Below are 22,627 nucleotides of genomic sequence, written 5' to 3'. Positions count from 1 at the left end.
TAATTTTGCCACTATCAACCGCTAAGGGGAATCCTTGGACACCATCTCTCACTTTGAGATAGTATATACAGAGCCAACTTCCTACAATGGGTCAATGAGGAATCTGCAATTAGATGGAGCATCCAATAGAAAAAGCACTGCCAAAGTTAAGTAACCTTTTCTTCAATGGATACTTTGTAACTGCAGACTCCTCACCTTGTGAAAACATACCAAAGCAGTATTGTCACCGGAAGTGGGTCTGTGGAATGACAGACCAGGAAATCCAGCAGGACAGATCGGCAAAATGCCCTTCCCTACTGGACATGGCTATCCCGGTAGTAGTGTACATGTGGAGTGATGCCCTGGCAAATGTTTAAAAATAGCACACTGCATGCTAGTGGTGTGGGATCAGGCATTGCTCTGGTGGAATGAGCATGTAAACCCACAGGAGACTATGCCTTGGCCAACCCATAACAGATATTGATGCACAAGAAAATCCATCTGGAGATAGTTGTTTTCTGTACAGCTTTTCCCTTTCTTACCCAGGAAACCCCCACTAAAAGCAGATCACCCACTTGTTCTTTGAGAGTGGAGGGCTCTCTTTGGGTCAAGACTTTCAAGTTGCTCTTCCTCCCTGGACAAACGAGGAGCAAAGAAAGCTGGTAGGGTGATGGATTGCTCTTTGAGGGCGTGACAACCTTTGAGATAAAAGGCAGCTTTTGTCTGAAGGACCAGTTTGGCTGGGAAACAATTTGCATATAGTTGCTGGACCAACAAATCTTGTAACTCGCTCACATGACTAGCAAAAGTGACTGCGCTGAGAAGCGTTTTCAGTGTCAATAGGCATAGGGAACAGCTGTGCATTAGTTCAAATAGGGCACTCATGAGGAATGAAAGAACCAGATTAAGGTCCCTTTGTGACATCACAAATGGTGTTGGTGGGAACATGAATCAGCCCTCTTAAACTCATTAAGTGATTTAAAGGTATGGCTACGGACACCTGCATGTGGCGGCTATGAAAGTGCCCAAACATCACATTGGGGGCAGGACAGACCAAACCAGGACAGACCAGCAGTGGAGCCACACAACACACCTTTCAACATGTAAGGAGACTGTAGAAAGAACAAAAATCCCCAGAACCAGTCTGCAAGGTGAGGAATCAGAGGTAGGAAGTATTCTGAAGTACATTGTCTGGTGGGTGCCCAATGCCATGCAGGACACGATGCAGAGATATACAGTCCTCTACACTAAATCCGTTGCGATGTCTGCACTGTTACATGGTGAGATGTCCAGGAAGTTGAGCTATTTTGGCTGGCCACATCGTACCATGATACAGAGATGAGGAGGGTTGCTCAATGCTTTTGGATGGACTTTGCTATTCTGTCAGCTGTGTTTTAAATCAGTCCAGAAAACTGGCAGTACCTTGACCACAACCAACTGTGGGTTCCAGAGATTCACCACCTAAAAAAGTTTTAACCTCTTCGTCATCTATCAGCTGTTTTTACCCATCCAAGCCCACCAGTTTTTCTCACCCCTCTATCCTAAACCTTCCCTTTTCTCCTTCCTACTTCATTATTTAATCTCTCTGTTACAAATGTAGATCCTTTTGGAGCATACCCTATCGACACCCTTAGAAGTCACTCTTTGAAGGGAGTAGGGATGAGGTTCCGGAACTTTAACTGGAGGTGGGTGTATGGGGGCTAAAACCATTTACTTGCTTTGCACACATACAGTTCAACTATGAAGCAACTGAAGCAGCAGTTGCCGCCTGAGATGTTTCTACAATGTCAGATTATAATATATACATTTAAAAAAATAAGAATATAACTTTAGAAAAACAGTTTACTATGTTAAAAATATTTTTTCTTTAGAAAGGATCGATTGTTGAAGCCATTTACTGCAAAATGCATTTAACAATGGACACTACTTACAATTAACAGTTACTTGAAATTCTAGTTCTTCATCCTAGACAGACTACCCGAATTCATAGAACGTGGAATACCTCAAACACACGAGCAAGATCACTCAGCACAATCTTTTACAAATTTCATGCTTTCCAATTCACCAAAAATAATCAGAAAATATGGCAAACATTCAATATCTTTTAGGTAACCAAATCAGACAAACTGCAAACTTAATATATTTGACAGAAAACACCACCACAAAAGAGCACTTGGAAAGTAAGCACAGAAAACTGTGCCCCAATGCAAAACCAAACAAACAAATGATGGACTTCAAAACAGTGGCAAACAAAATAATTAATGGGGTATTTCCTGCCTCTCAGACTGAAATACTTTGTTTACAACACGTACAATGCTGCGCCCAGAAGACAAAACCACATATATGCACTTTTAATATTAATATGCATGACTTATTCTGTGCATACTACCCGTTACTTAGAACAGGCCTTCAAGGTTTATCCTCTATACACGTTATATGGGAGTGACTGTTTTCATTAAGGAAGACCTCTTGTGAACACTATAGTTATGTTACTTATTTATTGTGCAAGATTCGTAATGTGAAGTGCTTAATAATTTAACACATCAGACTGCAAATAACTGCTACTATCGAGAACAGTGCCTGCTGTGTACACCATTTCCTGTGCATTCTGAAAAAATCATGTTCATGATTAATGAGTCATTTTTCCCAGCATGTTTAAGCATTTATCGGGTGTATACTATACAGTTTCTCCAACCTGTATACTGCGTATGGGTACAAATTCTGGGAAAATTCGTCACTTTTGCCTGAAGAGAGCATACAACAGGTGAAAGGCGAATTGCAAAGTGTTGCACACAGCACTGCCCCAGGTGTTCACAATTTTTTTAAACCTTTTTTTCCACCTGAATATTAATACATATCTTTCTTTTAAATGTTCAAATTATGTAGCAGCTGGATTAGTTGGGAAGAATGGAATATATGTATTTAAGGTCAGAATAACACTCAATTTCAACGGCTGTTAGTAGATGGGGTTAAGCTGATCTAAAAACTACGAGTGTGTATTATATATATATAAAAAATGTCACTTACCCAGTGTACATCTGTTCGTAGCATGTTCCGCTGCAGATTCACATGCTGTGCATATCCCGCCATCCAGTGTTGGGCTCCGAGTGTTACAAGTTGTTTTTCTTCGAAGAAGTCTTTTTGAGTCACGGGACCGAGGGACTCCTCCCTTTCGGCTCCATTGCGCATAGGCATCGACTCCATCTTAGATTGTTTTCCCGCAGAGGGTAAGGTAGGAGTGGCAGAGTGAGAATAGTAAAGAGGTCCATGCAATGGAATAGATATATATGTACACAATTTGAGGTAAAGGAATGTTTATTTACAGATGTAAAATTTCTAAGTGCAACTTAAGCGGCTACAGGCTCCCGGGAAGGTGGGAGGGCGCATGTGAATCTGTAGCGGAACATGCCACGAACAGATGTACACTGGGTAAGTGACATTTTCAGTTCAGTGGCAAGTGTAGCTGCAGATAAACATGCTGTGCATAGACTAGAAAGCAGTAATCCGCCCGAAAGAGGTGGTCAGCCTGTAGGAGTTGAAGTTGTTTGAAATAATGTTAGTACATCCTGTCCTACTGTGGTTTGTTGTGTTGCTAACACATCTACACAGTAATGTTTGGTAAAAGTATGAGGTGTGGACCAAGTGGCTGCCTTACAAATCTGTCACTGGTATGTTACCTAGAAAGGCCATTGTTGCTCCTTTCTTTCTAGAGGAGTGTGCCTTTGGTGTAATGAGTAGTTCTCTTTTAGCTTTTAGGTAACAAGTTTGTATACATTCAACTATCCATCTGGCTATGCCTTGTTTGGATATAGGGTTACCAGCATGGGGTTTCTGGAATGCGACGAACAACTGTTTAGTTTTACAATATGGTTTTGTTCTGTCTATATAGTACATTAGAGCTCCTTTTAAATCTAATGTATGCAGTGCTCTTTCTGCCACTGAGTCTGACTGTGGGAAGAAGACTGGGAGTTCCACTGTTTGGTTTAAATGAAACGGTGAAATGACTTTTGGTAGAAATTTAGGATTTGTGCAGAGAACCACTTTATGTTTGTGTACTTGTATAAAGGGTTCCTCGATAATGAAAGCCTGTATTTCACTAACTCTTCGTAATGAAGTGATAGCTACTAGAAATGCCACTTTCCAAGTTAAGAATTGGATCTGACAAGAATGCATGGGTTCGAAAGGTGGGCCCATGAGTCGTGTAAGAACAATATTAAGATTCCACGAGGGTACTGGTGGAGTTCTTGGAGGTATGATCCGCTTTAGTCCTTCCACGAAGGCTTTAATGACTGGTATTCTAAATAGTGATTTTGTGTGTTTAATTTGCAAATAAGCTGAAATTGCAGTGAGGTGTATTTTGATGGATGAAAAAGCAAGATTTGCATTTTGTAAGTGTAGTAAATAACCTACAATGTCCTGTATGGACACATCTAACGGTGTGATGTGTTTTGCTTGGCAGTAGTAGGCAAATCTTTTTCATTTGTTAGCATAACAATGCCTGGTGGTAGGCTTTCATGCCTGTTTAATGACTTTCATACACTCGTTTGGAAGATTCAGGAGCCAAATTGCTAGATTGAGCATTGCTGGATTGGGGTGCCTGATCTGTTTGTGTTGCATTAACAGTTCTGGTCTGTTTGGAAGTTTGATGTAAGGTACTACTGAGAGGTCCAACAGTGTGGTGTAACACGGTTGTCTTGCCCACGTTGGTGCTATAAGTATTAGTTTGAGTTTGTTTTTACGCAGTTTGTTGACTAGAAAAGGAATGAGTGGGAGAGGGGGAAAGTGTAAGCAAATATCCCTGACCAATTGATCCATAGAGCATTGCCCTTGGACTGAGGGTGTGGGTAACTGGACGTAAAGTTTTGGCATTTTGCATTTTGGTTTGTGGCCAACAGATCTATGCCTGGTGTCCCCCACTGGCGAAAGTACTTTTGTAGTATCTGGGGATATATTTCCCACTTGTGAGTTTGCTGGTGATCGCGACTGAGATTGTTCGCTAATTGATTGTGAATGCCTGGGATGTATTGCGCTTAGGTGAATATTGTTGTGAATTGCCCAATGCCAAATTCTTTGTGCTAGCAGGCAGAGTTGTGATGAGTGTGTCCCCCCCCGTTTGTTTAAGTAGTACATTGTTGTCATATTGTCTGTTTTGACAAGAATGTGTTTGTGAGCTAGAAGAGGTTGAAAAGCTTTTTAGTACTAGAAAGACTGCTAGCAGCTCTAAGTGATTTATGTGTAGTTGTTTATGCTGGTTGTCCCACTGTCCTTGTATATTGTGATTGTTGAGGTGTGCTCCCCAACCAATCATTGATGCATCTGTTGTGAGAATGGCGTGAGGCACAGGGTCTTGAAAAGGCCACCCTTTGTTTAAATTTACGGGGTTACACCACTGAAGCGAATAGTGTGTTTGGCGGTCTATCAACACTAGATCTTGGAGGTGACCCTGTGCTTGCGTCCATTATTTTGCAAGGCACTGCTGTAAGGGCCGCATGTGTAACCGTCCGTTTGGGACAATTGCGATGCATGATGCCATCATGCCTAGGAGTTTCATCACAAATCTGTGTAGTGCTGATCTGGTTGTATTTTTGGTACCATGGTGTGGAATGATTGTACCCTTTGTGGGTTTGGACTTGTAATCGCTTTTTGAGTGTAGCTCCCAAATATTGTTGGATTTGGGATGGTTGCAAGTATGATTTTGGTAATTTATAGAAAACCCTAGTGTGTGTAGGGTATCTATTGCGTAATGTGTGTGATTTTGACACTGCTGGCCTTTATTAGCCAATTGTCGAGATATGGGAATACATGCATGTGTGGTCTCCTTATGTATGCCGCTACTACTGCAAGGCATTTTGTAAATACTCTGGGGGCTGTTGTTATCCCGAAGGGTAATACCTTGAATTGGTAATGTTTTCCTTGTATAACAAACCTGAGGTATTTCCTGTGAGATGGATGGATATATGAAAATACGCATCTTTTAAATCCAGTGTTGACATGTATTCTCCCTGTTTAAGTAATGGGACTACATCTTGTAGAGTCACCATATGGAAGTGTTCTGATTTAATGAATAGGTTGAGAGTCCTGAGATCTAAAATTGGTCTTAGTGTTTTGTCCTTTTTGGGAATAAGGAAATATAGGGACTAGACCCCTGTTCCTTTTTGTTGATGAGGTACTAGTTCTATGGCCTGTTTTGTTAATAGTGCCTGCACCTCTGTTTGTAACAATGTTAGATGTTGCAACAAAAGTTTGTGTGCTCTTGGGGAAATATCTGGAGTAAAATGTGTGAATTCTATGCAGTAACCATGTTGGGTAAGGATTAGTTACTTACCTGTAAATCCTAGTTCTCTTCCAGGGGTATCCTCATCAAAGTCATAAACATTGAATATTCCCGCCTTTGTGCGGGGACCCCGGAGCATATATATATAAAATACATACATATTATCATGTGTAAAACAGCAATGCAGGTTATAATCATAAATAGGCTAAAATGCTTTATTTCTATGCAAGTTTTTTTTTTTTTTTTTTTTTTTTTTTTTTATATTATATTATAAAATCACAATAGATCATAAATATCTACCTAAGCCCCAAAAACTGGACTTAGGGAAGTAAACAGCAGTAAATAGCAGAGAAAAATAGAAAAAACCACATTGAAAAACAATGAAGCATTCTTAGCCAATAGGCTGCATGCAGGTTAACACAGGAGAACCATAAAAACTTTGGCACCGTGCCTTTAAGACCCTGAGCACCTCCAGTATCCCACCATGCCTCAGGGGTGAAGGGAAGGTGACAGTTGGTTCACAGTTAGGTCAGTACTTTTTTACGGTGACAATCTGTGTAACTGATCAGAAAGATAATCTGTCCTGCACTTCTAGGAGACTTAAGTCCGGGGAGGAGGGTGGGTTGTTTATGACTTTGATGAGGATACCCCTGGAAGAGAACTAGGATTTACAGGTAAGTAACTAATCCTTCTCTTCCAGGGGATCCTCATCAATAGTCATAAACATTGAATAGATTAGCAAGCCCATCCCTAAACTCTGCGGACTGTCCGAAAGAAGTGCAGGAAAGAATACATATTCATGCAAATAGATTTCTAAGAGAGGCCTGCCCCACCTGGGCATCCGCTCTTGCATCCGAGTCTAAACAGTAATGCTTAGTAAAGGTATGCACAGACTTCCATGTAGCAGCCTTACAAATCTCGGAAATTGGTACATTGTTAAGGAGGGCAGCAGTAGCCGCTTTTCCCCTTGTGGAATGCGCTTTTGGCCTAGCCAGTAATTGCTTATTAGCCAGTTGGTAAGTGTTAACAATACAAGACACAATCCATCTTGATATAGTTCGTTTAGACGCTGCCTCTCCTGTTCTTAAATGACCATAATTCAGAAACAAATGGTTAGAATGTCTAATCGGTTTTGTTTTGTCCAAATAGAATTTCAGCACTCTTTTTAAGTCTAAAGAATGCAATGCTTTCTCAGCCGGAGTCTCCGGATTGGGAAAGAAAGTCGGTAAAGATATAGTCTGATTGATATGGAATTCTGACACCACCTTCGGAAGGAAAGATGGGTGAGTTCGCAGAACCACTCTATTATCGTGAAAAACCGTGTACGGTTCTCTACAAGACAGAGCCTGAATTTCGCTGACCCTCCTCGCTGAAGTAATGGCCACCAAAAAAGCCGTCTTCCACGTAAGGTGCTGTAAAGAGGCCTTGTGGATAGGTTCAAAGGGAGGGCCCATAAGTTTTGACAGGACTACATTCAGTTCCCATGGAGGAGAAGGTCTCCGAATGGGAGGAAAAACCTTTTTCAAGCCTTCTAAAAAATCCTTGACTACAGGTATCGTAAAGAAGGATTCCTGAGAAGGCGACTTACGATACGCTGTAATTGCAGATAAATGAACCTTAATAGAAGATACCTGCAGACCAGACTTCGCCAGATGAAGTAAATAGGATAGTATGACGTCCTCCTGAGCTCGTATGGGATTTATACCTTGTTGAGAGCACCAGATGTAAAATCTCTTCCACTTAAAAGCGTAAGAACGCCGCGTGGAAGGTCGTTTTGACTCTTTCAAGATGCTCATGCACTCCTGTGAGAGCCCTAGGTGCCCATACTGTAGGAATTCAGGAGCCATGCTGTCAAGCTCAGAGAGGGAAGGTTGGGATGTAGGATTCTGCCTTCCATCCTGCTCAGGAGATCCGGTCTGCACGGCAACCTCCTGTGAGGTCTTTCCGATAAGTTGAGTAGGTCCGTGTACCAGAATTGGCGGGGCCATTGTGGCGCTATCAGAATCATTCTGGTTCTGGATTTGTAAAATTTGTTGATTACTGCCGGTATGAGGGGAATCGGTGGAAAGGCGTAGAGAAATGTCCCTGACCAGTTGATCAACAGGGCATTCCCTTGAGATCCCGGACGGCAGAACCTGGACGCGAAGTCTGGGCATTTTTTGTTTGTTTCGTCTGCAAAGAGATCCAACTGAGGTCGACCCCATTGACCGAAGATGTCCTCGACGACTTCGTCGTGTAGCACCCAGTCGTGCGCGTCTTCCAGATGTCTGCTCAGGAAATCTGCCTCTACGTTTTGCTGACCTGGCGGGTGTACCGCTGTGATAGACATTCCCCTGGCCAGGAGCCAATGCCATATCGTTTGGGATTCTCGAGACAGAGGTAGTGATCTTGTTCCCCCCTGTTTGTTCAGGTAATACATTGTGGTTGTATTGTCTGTCTGAACTAGGATAGATTTCCCCTGAACCAATGGAGAGAAAGATTTGAGAGCCAGATGGACTGCTCTGAGTTCCAGTAGATTTATGTGATAGTTCTTTTCCTTGTCGGACCACAGACCCTGAGCTTGGAAGGAACCCAGATGAGCACCCCAACCCTGAAGAGACGCATCCGTCACCAGAGTGTCGACTGGAATTGTCTGGTGAAACGGAGAACCTATCGACAGGTGAGGTCTGTGCATCCACCATTGTAGTGATTGAAAAGCCACTGCTGGTAGTCGAACTCTGTCCTCCCAGTGACCAGTCTTTTGGCTCCAATTGTTCTCTAATGCCTCCTGAAGGGGCCTCATGCGTAGCCTGGCATTCGGGACAATGAAGATGCATGAAGCCATGGAGCCCAGAAGCGATGTCACCTGACGAGCTGTAGGTGCATCGGCTGTTAATAGATGTTGACACTTCCTGTGGATTGATAAAAGTCGTTCCTCCGAAGGATACACTCTTTGGAGCTCTGTGTTTAGTATCGCTCCCAGGTAGCGGAGGTTTTGTGTTGGAATCAAGGTTGACTTGTCGTGGTTGATTTGAAGACCTAGAGACTCGAAAGTTCTTAGAACGATATCTCGATGTTTTCTCGCCTGATCCGGAGATGAGGCCTTCACTAGCCAGTCATCCAGGTAGGGATAGACGAATATTTTTTGTCTTCGAAGGTGTGCCGCTACCACTGCTACACATTTTGAAAAGACTCGGGGTGCAGACTTCAGGCCGAATGGAAGGACTCTGAATTGGTAGTGCTGTGACGCTATCTGGAAACGTAAAAATTTCCGATGTTTGGTTGCTATTGGGATGTGAAAATATGCATCCTGTAGATCGATGGAGCACATCCAGTCTCCCTGATGCAGTTGCGGGACAATCTGGTGAAGGGCTAGCATCCTGAACTTTTGTTTTCTTATGTACTTGTTCAGGAGCCGTAAGTCCAGAATTGGTCTGAAGAGGCCCTGTTGACCTTTTTTCGCCACCAGAAAGTAACGGGAGTACACCCCTTTTCCTTTTTGTGCCGGAGGAACCTTTTCTACAGCTTTCTTTTGTAGGAGTGCGAGAACTTCCTTGCGTAGCAGGCTGAGATGAGAAGGAAAACACCTTGCTGGCGGCAAGTGTGGAGGAGGTTTTTTGAAAAGGAGAGAATAGCCATGTTCGACAATATTGAGCACCCATTTGTCTTTTGTGATTGAGTGCCACTCGCGAAGATGATGCGTAACACTTCCCCCCACCGGAGTGGTGCACAGTGCTGAGGGAAGCAATGCCTCATTGCTTTGATGGCGTCTTTGCTGTAGACTGTTGAGGTCTACTTGACCCTCTGTCTCTTGTGGATCTACGTGCCTGAAACAGGGGACGTCCCTGTCGTTGTTGTGGCCTTTGAGACCAGTGAGGGGTTTGAACCCTCTGCTGGAATGGTCGTCTGTCATACGGCCTGTACCTCCGCCTGAAGTCTTTTTTACGTTCCAGGCCCACTGCCCTCATCGTGTCGACTTCCGTTTTCATTCGGGCCATCTCTTCATCCGCGTGGGTACCGAACAACGAACTCCCGCTGAATGGGAGGTTCAAAATGCGCTGCTGTGCTTCCTGCTTCAGACCCGTGAGCCGTAGCCAGGAAGACCTCCTAGCGCAGATTCCGTGCGCATACCCATGCGCAGCCAAATCCGCCCCGTCCGCCGCCGCGCTGATGACCTGGTTAGATACTAGGCCTCCTTCCTGCAAGATTTCCTGGAAGTCCTGTCTATCTTCCCTGGGCAACTTTTCTGTAAATCTGTGGAGTGAGTCCCACAGAGAGCGGTCATATCTGCCCAGAAGTGCTGAGGCGCTGGAGACCTTCATAGCAGATGCCGCCGTACCGCACATCTTTCTCCCCAGAGAGTCTAGGTGTCTGCTCTCCTTATCCGGGGGGACTGTGGAAGATGATGCCACAGAGTGTGTCTTTCTGGCTGCGGCTAAGATCACAGAGTCCGGTGGCGGATCCTTCCGCAGGAATAAAGGATCTTGTTCCGGAGCTTTGTATTTCTTTTGAATCCTAGCAGGGGCAGACTTGAGAGTGGCTGGAGACAGAAAAGTGTCCATAGTCGGTTGCAGCAAACCCGGTACTAGTGGCAGCAGTTTTCTCGAGACTGATCTGTGTTGTAGGGTCTCAAAGATAACTGAGGATGAGGTGGCCGGCTCTGGTACCTCAATATTTAGCTTCTGCGCTCCCCTTAGAAGAACCTCATTAAAAGTGGTGATATCATCCACCGGGGAAATCCTAGCAGGTGGAGAATCTGTGAGTGTGGGGGAGTAGCGCCCCACAGACGATCCTGAAGAAGACCAAGAAGGTGATCTTCTGCGTGGTGTTCGTGACCTGGTTCTCCTTCGGGAACGGGACCTGCTCCGAGAGGCTGTAGCAGAGTGTGCAGGTCTTGTGGTCGGCTGACGAGAAGCAGAACGAGCCCGTCCTGCTCTAGCTGTAGGCGATGGCGTTCTCGGTAATGAGGCGGTAGGAGAATACATCCTCGAGTATTGTGAATCCGGGGATGCTGTGATGGGAGAAACATGCCCCGATGCTCTGGAATGGGATGATGCACTCCTTATAGAGACCACCGGTGAGGGAGCTTTGTCCGCTGGCTCCACTGCCTGTGACACCGCTGAAGGTTGTGTCGACGTCGATTGTATCCTCGACGTCGAAGGTTGCGCTGGCTGGTCTGCTCTCGACGTCGAATGTCCTGACGTCGGAGGTCTTGCCGTCGAGTGTCTTGACGCCGATCGCCTATCACGGGACCTGGACCTACTCGCCGTCGTGTGCCTCGACGTTGAGTGGCGAGTGGTCGACGGCGGATGTTCATGCCGTCGAGGTGTTTTTGGTGTCGTGTCCTTCGACGCCAAGGGGTGAGACGTTCTCAACGGCGAACGGGAGCGCCGGAGATGACTCGACGCCGAACGGCGGCCTGCCGTCGACGGAGATGTACCCCTGTGTCCATGTTTCGACGTTTTGTCCCTCGACGTCGCTCTGGTCGCCGTCGACGGCGATCTATGCCGGTGAGACGGTGGTGCCGATGACGTCGATGGAGAACAAACAGGTACAATCCTACCTGTCGACGTCGAACGGGTCATTCCTTCTGCTGTAGGTCTGGAAAGTGAAGAGGATGTTGACTTTTTCCTCTCCTGAAGCCCATGTAGCCTGATCTTCTCTCTGTCTTTGAGAGTCCTCCTTGACATGTTCTTACAATACTTGCAGGTGTCAGGACAGTGACTCTGTGGCAGGCAGACAATACACAGAGAGTGTGGGTCTGACTGGGCTTTCTTCTTCCCACAAGAGGGACATTTTACAAAAAGAGAAGGCATTTTTCTGTCAGAAAAAACCTTCCTAGCTCAGACAAAGATATTACTTGTCGAGTGAAAAGTGAAAAACGCTTTTTTTAAAGAATTTTTCTGAGGAAAACTCAGAAAAACTGAGAGCTCAATGCTCCAGGATCCTCTCAGAAGAAGCCGGAAAAAAGAACTGACCTAACTGTGAACCAACTGTCACCTTCCCTTCACCCCTGAGGCATGGTGGGATACTGGAGGTGCTCAGGGTCTTAAAGGCACGGTGCCAAAGTTTTTATGGTTCTCCTGTGTTAACCTGCATGCAGCCTATTGGCTAAGAATGCTTCATTGTTTTTCAATGTGGTTTTTTCTATTTTTCTCTGCTATTTACTGCTGTTTACTTCCCTAAGTCCAGTTTTTGGGGCTTAGGTAGATATTTATGATCTATTGTGATTTTATAATATAATATAAAAAAAAAAAAAAAAAAAAAAAAAAAAAACTTGCATAGAAATAAAGCATTTTAGCCTATTTATGATTATAACCTGCATTGCTGTTTTACACATGATAATATGTATGTATTTTATATATATATGCTCCGGGGTCCCCGCACAAAGGCGGGAATATTCAATGTTTATGACTATTGATGAGGATCCCCTGGAAGAGAATTGATAGAACCCATGTGTCCGTTGTTATGTTTGACCATTGATTGTGGAACATTCCCAGTCTTCCTCCCACAGGGGATGTGTGTTGGGGGAGGGTGATGGGCAAGTCACTGTTTGGTATTAGTGGCCTGCTTTGTGATTTGGAATTTTCCCCTGGACCTTGGGAATTGTCCCCTGAAGTACCCACGAAACCCCCCTCTCTGATATTGTGATTGGTAGGAGGGTTTTGTTTGAGAGATGGATGTTTCTGATGATTGTGGTCTAAAACCTCCCCTAAACTACGGTTTTCTGATTGTCCCTCTGTATTGGGACGAGTAGAGCGCTCCCATTGCTTTGGCCGTATCAGTGTACTTTTTCATCTTTTCGATGGCTGTGTTCACTTGTGTGCCAAATAGCTGTTGCTGATTGAATGGCATGTTGAGGACACCCTGTTGAATCTCTGGTTTCAAACCGGAGGATCTCAGCCAAGCATGGCGCCTAATTGTTACTGCAGTGTTCACTGTTCTTGCGGCAGTGTCGCCAGAATCTAATGCAGATTGTATTTGATTGTTCGATATTGCTTGTCCCTCCTCTACCACTTGCTGAGCGTTTTCTGGTCTTCTTTGGGGAGAGGGAGGGCTTGAGAGTTTGCTATGCGCCACTGATTGGCAGCTTGACACGCTACCCTCTTTCCTGCCACATCAAATTTCTTACTCTCCTTATCTGGAGGTGGTGCATCTCCAGATGACTGCGAGTTGGCTCTCTTTCTCGCAGCTCCAACCACTACCGAGTCTGGGGGCAGCTGCTGTGTGATGAACACTGCGTTTGACGGTGGTGGCTTGTATTTCTTTTCCACTCGTGGTGTAATGGGTCTTCCTTTCACAGGCTCCTGAAAAATCTGTAGGGCATGTTTAAGCATGCCTGGGAGCATAGGCAGACTTTGGAAGGAAGCATGCGTTGAGGACAAAGTATTAAAGAGAAAGTCGTCCTCCAATGGCTGTGTGTGCATGCTCACACTGTGGAATGCAGCAGCCCTAGCCAAGACTTGAGTGTATGAGCTGCTATCTTCAGGTGGAGAGAGTTTAGAAGGATAGCACTCCGGGCTATTGTCCGACACAGGGTCATAATAGATGTCCCAGCGGTCTGTATCTTGTTGCAACTGCATAGTGTGTGTGGGTGACTGTGCAGGGGGCATGGCAAGATGTGAAATTGTTCTTTGAGGAGAATGTGGAGAAGAATGTTCTGGTGAAAACTGACATGACGGAGATTTTTCTCTGGGCACTTTAGCCTTTGGCTGCTCAGTGTCTGAACGTCCTTGGTCAGCCAGTTTCCTTTTGAATTTGAGAGGAGGTGCCGTTTGGATCTTCACAGTATCCTTATGGATCTGTATCCTTGCCTGTGTTTCATCAAACTCCTCCATTTGGTGAAATTCCTCCTCAAATCTGTGTCTCTCATTTGTTTTGAGAGTCCATGTTCCTTGGTGTAGGAGGCTTTTTTCGGCTCCGAAATGCCCATGCTGACAGTAGGGCCCGGCTCCGAAAGACTCTTTCGAGGCTTCGACGAGTCGATGTTGAGTTTTCTCTGACACCGATTCTCAGCTCGAGTCCGAAGACGTCGGCACGGGTTTGGCCTTTTTCGGTGCCGAAGGTGTTGCTTGGTCACCGCTTGATTTCTTGTGGGTCAAGCCATGGCCTTCCGGCAGTGGCGTCCCCGAGGCCTTTAGTTTTGTTTTGGACTGACTCTGGACTTGGGTCAGGGCAGACGTCCTCACGTGCTGGCCTGCGTCGGAGTCGTCTGAGTCGGAACCATGGATGGAGATGGCCATCTCCTCTTCCTCGATGTCAAGGTGCTCGGAACTCTTCGATGCCATTTGCAGTTGCCTCGCCCTTCGATCCCTCAAGGTCTTCTTCGATCGAAAGGACTTGCAGGCCTCCCAAGTATCCTCTCGGTGGTCCGCGACAAACACAGATTACAGACCCGGTGCTGGTCTGTGTAGGGATACTTGGCGTGGCACTGTGGGCAGAATCGGAACGGGGTCCGGTCCATTAGGCTTCGATGTTTTCTGCGGTCGGGCCGACCAGGCCCTGGCTGGGCGCGGGAGCCCCGAAGGGCAACCAAAGTTGTGTTTCGCTGGTGTCGAGGTGTCGATGCAAGATGTTTTGCGATAGAATCAATACAGACGATTTTCAGTGAATTTAGTCTTTTTCCGAATCGAATACCCGGAGCGAAGAGGAACACGTCCGAACCCGATGGCGGAAAGAAAACAATCTAAGATGGAGTCGATGCCCATGCGCAATGGAGCCAAAAGGGAGGAGTCACACGGTCCCGTGACTCGAAAAGACTTCGTCGAAGAAAAACAACTTGTAACACTCTGAGCCCAACACTAGATGGCAGGAACAGTGCACAGCATGTGTATCTGCAGCTACACACGCCACTGAACACACACACACACATATATATATATATATATATATATATATATATATATATATATAATGTCACTTACCCAGTGTAATCTGTTCGTGGCATGAGTCGCTGCAGATTCACATGCTTTGCACATCCCGCCATCTAGTGTTGGGCTCGGAGTGTTACAAGTTGTTTTTCTTCGAAGAAGTCTTTTCGAGTCACGAGTCGGCTCCATTGCGCATGGGCGTCAACTCCATCTTAGATTGTTTTCCCCGCAGAGGGTGAGGTAGGAGTTGTGTATTATAGTAATAGTGCCCATGCAATGGAGTGAATATGTATGTACATAACGTAGTTTAAAGTGATATATTTACAAATTTACAAATGTTCAAGATAAACTTCGAAACGGCTACAGGCTCCCGGGGAGGCGGGTGGGCGCATGTGAATCTGCAGCGACTCATGCCACGAACAGATGTACACTGGGTAAGTGACATTTTCCGTTCGATGGCATGTGTAGCTGCAGATACACATGCTTTGCATAGACTAGTAAACAGTTATCTCCCCAAAAGCGGTGGTTCAGCCTGTAGGAGTTGAAGTTGTTTGAAACAATGTTCGTAGTACTGCTTGGCCTACTGTGGCTTGTTGTGCCATTAACACATCCACACAGTAGTGTTTGGTAAACGTATGAGGCGTAGACCATGTGGCTGCCTTACATATTTCAGTCATTGGAATATTTCCTAGAAAGGCCATGGTAGCACTTTTCTTTCTAGTCGAGTGTGCCTTTGGTGTAATAGGCAGTTCTCTTTTTGCTTTGAGATAACAAGTTTGAATGCACTTAACTATCCATCTAGCAATGCCTGGTTTTGAAATTGGATTTCCTGTATGAGGTTTTTGGAAAGCAATAAATAATTGTTTTGTTTTGTTCTGTCAATGTAGTACATTAACGCTCTTTTGATGTCTAATGTATGTAGTGCTCTTTCAGCTACCGAATCTGGCTCTGGGAAGAACACTGGTAGTTCCACTGTTTGATTCAAGTGGAACGGTGATATGACTTTTGGTAAGAATTTAGGATTTGTTCGTAAGACTACTTTATGCTTGTGTATCTGAATAAATGGTTCTTGTATGGTAAATGCTTGTATCTCACTTACTCTTCTTAGAGATGTGATAGCAATTAGAAATGCAACTTTCCATGTTAAGTATTGCATTTCACATGAGTGCATAGGTTCGAAAGGTGGACCCATGAGTCGAGTTAAGACAATGTTGAGGTTCCACGAAGGAACTGGTGGTGTTCTTGGTGGTATAATTCTCTTTAGGCCTTCCATAAATGCTTTTATGACTGGTATCCTAAATAATGAAGTTGAGTGCGTAATTTGTAGATATGCTGAAATTGCGGTAAGATGTATTTTAATGGATGAAAAAACTAGCTTTGACTTTTGCAAATGTAGTAAGTAGCTTACAATGTCTTTAGCAGATGCGTGTAATGGCTGGATTTGATTATTATGGCAATAATAAACAAATCTTTTCCACTTATTTGCATAGCAATGTCTAGTGGTTGGTTTCCTAGCTTGTTTTATGACTTCCATAAATTCCTGTGTAAGGTCTAAGTGTCCGAATTCTAAGATTTCAGGAGCCAAATTGCTAGATTCAGCGATGCTGGATTTGGGTGTCTGATCTGTTGTTTGTGTTGGTGTTAACAGATCTGGTTTGTTTGGTAGTTTGACATGAGGCACTACTGAGAGATCTAGTAGTGTTGTGTACCAAGGTTGTCTTGCCCAAGTTGGTGCTATTAGTATGAGTTTGAGTTTGTTTTGACTCAATTTGTTTACCAGATATGGAAGGAGTGGGAGAGGGGGGAAAAGCGTATGCAAATATCCCTGACCAACTCATCCATAACGCATTGCCCTGAGACTGATCCTGTGGGTATCTGGATGCGAAGTTTTGGCATTTTGCGTTTTCTTTTGTTGCAAATAGGTCTATTTGTGCTGTTCCCCATCTTTGGAAGTAAGTGTTTAGTATTTGGGGGTGAATCTCCCATTCGTGGATCTGTTGGTGATCCCGAGAGAGATTGTCTGCTAACTGATCCTGAATCCCTGGAATAAACTGTGCTATTAGGCGAATGTGGTTGTGAATCGCCCAATGCCATTTTCTTTGTGCCAGGAGACACAACTGTGTTGAGTGTGTTCCTCCCGGTTTGTTCAGATAATACATCGTTGTCATGTTGTCTGTTTTGACAAGGTTGTGTTTGTGGGTTATTATGGGTTGAAATGCTTTCAACGCTAGAAATACTGCCAGTAGTTCTAAGTGATTTATATGAAACTGTTTTTGCTGAGTGTCCCATTGTCCCTGGATGCTGTTTTGATTGAGGTGTGCTCCCCACCCTATCATGGGTGCATCTGTAGTTATTACGTATTGAGGCACTGGGTCTTGGAAAGGCCGCCCTTGGTTTAAATTTATATTGTTCCACCATAGAAGCGAGGTGTATGTTTGGCGGTCTATCAACACTAGATCTAGAAGTTGACCCTGTGCCTGTGACCATTGTGATGCTAGGCACTGTTGTAAGGGCTGCATGTACAATCTGGCGTTTGGGACAATGGCTATGCATGAGGACATCATGCCTAGTAGTTTCATCACCATTTTGACCTGTATTTTTTGTTTTGGATACATGGCCTGTATTACATTGTGAAATGCTTGTACCCTTTGTGGACTTGGAGTGGCAACCCCTTTTGTTGTGTTGATTGTCGCCCCTAAGTATTGCTGTGTTTGACACAGCTGAAGGTGTGACTTTGTGTAGTTGAGTGAGAAACCTAGTTTGTATAGGGTGTTGATGACATACTTTGTGTGTTGTGAACACCGCTCTTGCGTGTTGGTTTTGATTAACCAATCGTCTAGGTACGGGAACACGTGTATTTGCTGTCTTCTGATATGCGCAGCTACTACTGCCAGGCATTTTGTAAAAACCCTTGGCGCAGTTGTTATCCCAAATGGCAAAACTTTGAATTGGTAATGTACCCCTTGGAATACAAACCTTAGGTACTTTCTGTGTGAAGGATGTATCGGTATATGGAAGTATGCATCCTTTAGGTCTAGTGTTGTCATGTAGTCTTGTTTTTTGAGCAATGGGATTACGTCCTGTAAAGTCACCATGTGAAAGTGATCTCATTTGATGTAAGTATTTAACGTTCTGAGATCTAATATAGGTCTTAGAGTTTTGTCCTTTTTGGGTATGAGAAAGTACAGAGAGTAAACTCCTGTTCCTTTTTGATGAATTGGTACTAATTCTATTGCTTCTTTTTGTAACAACGCTTGGACCTCAGTTGTAGAAGATCCATGTGTTGTTTTGACATATTGTGTGTTTTCGGTGGGACATTTGGAGGGATTTTGAGAAATTCTATGCAATAACCATACTGGATAATTGCTAGGACCCAAGTATCTGTTATTTCCTCCCATTGTTTGTAGAACTTGGTTAGCCTCCCCCCCACAGGTGTTGTGTTGGGGATTTGTGACGTGGAAGTCACTGCTTGTTTTGTGGAGTTTTGGGACTTTGGAATTTCCCTCTACTTTTTTGGAATTGTCCCCCTCTATATTGTCCCCGACAACTTCCCCATTGATATTGGCTCTGATAAGTGGGCCTTGTTTGTGAGATTGTGGGTTCTGTGCTTTGTCCTCAAAACCCCCCTCGAAACTGTGTTTTAAGAAATGTGCCTCTACTCTGTGGGGAGTAGAGTGCGCCCATGGCTTTGGCCGTATCAGTGTCCTTTTTAAGTTTTGCGATAGTGTCAACCTCCGGCCCAAACAACTGCTGTCCGTTAAATGACATATTCAGCACGGCCTGTTGTATTTCCGTCTTGTATCCTGATGTACGCAGCCATGCAGGTCTCCTTATTGTCACTGCTGTGTTTACAGTTCTAGCAGCTGCGTCTGCTGCATCCATTGCTGACCGTATCCGATTGTTTGAGCTACTCTGTCCTTCTTCCACCACTTGCTGTGCTCTCTTTTGGAACTCCTTGGGTAAATGTTCTATAAAGTGCTGCATTTCGTCCCAATTAGCCCTATCGTATCTGGCCAACAAAGCCTGTGAGTTGGCAATACGCCACTGGTTTGCTGCCTGTGCCGCCACTCTTTTCCCTGCTGCGTCGAACTTGCGACTCTCTTTGTCTGGAGGTGGTGCATCTCCTGAAGTGTGTGAGTTCGCCCTCTTGCGAGCTGCCCCTACTACCACTGAGTCCGGTGTTAGCTGTTGTGTGATGTACACGGGGTCTGTTGGTGGTGGTTTATATTTTTTCTCCACTCTTGGAGTAATGGCCCTTCCTTTTACAGGCTCCTCAAACACTTGTTTGGAGTGTTTTAGCATTCCAGGCAGCATGGGGAGACTCTGGTACTGGCTGTGTGTGGACGACAGTGTATTAAATAGAAAGTCGTCTTCAATTGGCTCTGCATGCAGGCTGACATGAAACGCCGCTGCCCTTGACACCACCTGTGCGTAGGCTGTACTATCTTCTGGTGGTGACGGTCTAGCTGGATAACAGTCAGGACTGTTATCTGACACTGGCGCATCATAAAGATCCCACGCGTCTGGATCATCCTGACTCATCCCTGTATGAGTTGGGGATTGCATCATTGGTGGAGTGGCTACCGGTGATGGTTGCGGAGAGCGTTGTGGAGACGGTGGCGGGGTTATTTGTTTAGCCACCTTTGCCTGTGGCTGCTTGTCTTTCTCTTGGAAGGCAAGTTTGCGTTTCATTCAAATCGGAGGGAGAGTGTTGATCTTCCCTGTTTCTTTTTGGATGTGGAGCCTTCTTTGGGTGTAGTCTGGCTCCATTGTCTCCAGTTCCTGCCCAAATCTATGTATTTTCATTTGTGAGGACAGGCCTTGTTCCTCTGTGTAGGAACTTGATTTCGGTTCCGAAGCCGGATGTTTCGGTATCGAAACCTTTTCGGATGCCTTTTTCGGTTCCGAAAAAACTTTTTTGCTTTTCGGCGTACTGATTTCTCGGTGCCGACTTGGTTCGGTGACGCTCTCTCGGTGCCGAGATTTCTCTGACCCGGTGTCTCGGGGTCGAGTCTGCTCTGACCCGGTGTCTCGGGGTAGAGTGTGCTCTGTGCCGGTATCTCGACCGGAGTCGGATGACTTTGACACATGCATGCCCTTTTTCGGTGCCGATGCCCGGTCACCTATTTTTCGGGTTAAGGCATGGCCTGTTGGCGGTGGCGTCCCCTGGGCTTTACAGGTTTTTACGTGAGTCTTGTGTATCGACGTCTTACTCACGGTTTCTGGCGTCTGTTCAGGATCGACCTCTTCCGAGTCCAAATCCTCAATGGAGAAAGCTTCCTCTTCTTCCTCCATGTGTTTTTGTCCTGTCGGCACCGACGCCATCTGTAATCTTCTTGCTCTTCGGTCCCTTAAAGTCTTTCTGGACCGAAATGCTCGACAGGCCTCACAGGTATCCTCTTTGTGTTCTGGCGACAAACACAAATTACAGACCAGATGCTGATCTGTGTAAGGATACTTGTTGAGGCATTCGGGGCAGAAGCAGAATGGGGTCCGTTCCATTAGCCTTGAAGACGCACGCGGTCGGGCCGACCAGGCCCCGCCGGGGAATCGAAAACCCCGAAGGGTCGCCGGAGTTCTTCCGAATTCAGTGTCGATCTGTTGTAGCTAACCCGATACCGAACGCAAACAATACCGTAGAATTTTCAGAGTTTTTCACTAACTTTCTGAACCGAAGCGCGGAGCGAAAAGGAACACGTCCGAACCCGATGGCGGAAAGAAAACAATCTAAGATGGAGTCGACACCCATGCGCAATGGAGCCGAAATGGGAGGAGTCACTCGATCTCGTGACTCGAAAAGACTTCTTCGAAGAAAAACAACTTGTAACACTCCGAGCCCAACACTAGATGGCGGGATGTGCAAAGCATGTGTATCTGCAGCTACACATGCCATCGAACACATATATATATATATATATATCGTAAAGTTTTACACTACAACAATAAACTAATTTGGTATAGAATATTACAGGAAATCTTTGAAGTTTGCAACTTGAGGCAAACCAGATAGGAATCTCATGAAGTTTAAGAAAGAAAGATTGTAAAAGAGGAGTTCACCTCTCAGAGCAGAACGAAAGAAGGGAAAGATTATCTTCATCCACATTTAAAGCAGTTCTTGTCCATGCCACACCACAGAACAAAGAAAACTGTCTACCCATTTGAAGTTTCACTTGATGCATTTGATCAAATGAGCACAAAACAGACTTACACCAGCTAGGGGGCAGCAGGCCCATGTCCCCGACTCGGATTTACAACAAGTGTTGCCATCTGGGCAGGAAGCCGTGTCATCGCAGGGAACCAATCTGCTGTGTGGTGGTCCATCAACATTGGCTGCATCTTTCCTGAACCAAGGAACAGACAGACCCCCTTGGACGCAGGATTCTTGCTCCACATTACAGGTGTAGCCATTGGGACAGCAGTGCACATGGTCGCTACAGCACACAGCCTAAAAAAAAAAAAGAAAAAAGAAAAAAAAGGTACTAATGAATGAGCAAAATACTATATTGATAAAAACAAAACATACAGGTAGACCAAGATGCAGAACAGACTAAATACAGTAAATCAAATATGTTAAAAATCAAGCCCTTTGTGAACATATTGTTTGAAAAAAGATGGTGAATTGAGAAGGTTGGAATCTTAAGTCCACATATCTAACGATTAGGTCAAGGTTGGACAGCCAGGGTGTAAATCATACTGTACATTAGAAGGCTTCTACCTTTACCTAGTGGGCAGTATGCCAAGTCCAATTTCATGTCCATCAAACACCTTAGCTACCTACCAAAGCCTTTGTCGGTCCAAAGCAGAAGTTTGGACAAAGTCAAAAGGTCGTGCATGTGATTATGCGGTTATGAAGATGGGTTATGAAACAAGTCTGGTTTGGTCAGTGTGGGCACCAAGCTCATGGAAGGTTAGGAAAGTGAGGATGGTATGAACTACCAGCGCACATAGGACATACAGGATACTAATTTCATGGATCCCGCATTTTTGTCCCTTGAGGTAGAGTCGTACTTTGTCCTCCATCCCAACTTATTCTGTGCATAGCCGTTACTTGGAACGGGCCTTCGGGTTTCCGGTTTATCCTCTATACACGTTACACAGGAGAGCCTATTTTCATTAAGGAACAGCACAAAGGTGAGAGCAGCAAGATATGTATGAAAACTATCCCTAAACGGATGACTAGAACTAGTGAGAGCAGGGAGACCCTGATCAATAAAATCACACTGGATCAGGCAGGTCAGACAGTGCAGATCTATTACTAGATCAGACATTCCAACTGCAAGGTGCTGCTATTACAACAGAAACCATCACTACATTACCCTTGAACTAATTGATTATTCACTCGGTCGGGATTGGTAAATTTGGATCAGCAGACTCTACCCTTCAAACTTAAACTGAACATTAGATCCATTAGATTAATCTGCCTGAAGGGAGCAGTTCATTAACTAGTAGAGATACCAGGCCTTTGACCCACCAGTAGGAAATTGCTCAACTGGGGCTCTTGTGATCAGAATGCTGCGAGAGTTGA

General features: G+C 44.9%; 1 protein-coding gene across 19 annotated transcripts in view; it reads right to left on the bottom strand.

Annotated features, from left to right (window-relative positions):
- GRN (granulin precursor) overlaps positions 1–22,627 on the bottom strand; it is a 1,029,241-nt gene that overhangs the window by 299,433 nt on the left and 707,181 nt on the right. For all 19 annotated transcript variants that reach the window (XM_069237890.1, XM_069237896.1, XM_069237897.1 and 16 more), the window contains one exon: positions 21,311–21,547. In XM_069237890.1, the coding sequence (XP_069093991.1) occupies positions 21,311–21,547 (237 nt within the window). The remainder of the gene's footprint in view (positions 1–21,310; positions 21,548–22,627) is intronic.

The sequence above is a fragment of the Pleurodeles waltl genome, chromosome 6 (assembly GCF_031143425.1).
Source record: "Pleurodeles waltl isolate 20211129_DDA chromosome 6, aPleWal1.hap1.20221129, whole genome shotgun sequence".
NCBI classification, from domain to species: domain Eukaryota; kingdom Metazoa; phylum Chordata; class Amphibia; order Caudata; family Salamandridae; genus Pleurodeles; species Pleurodeles waltl.
Note: the sequence above shows the minus strand (reverse complement) of the source record. Positions and strands in the feature narration are given on the sequence as shown.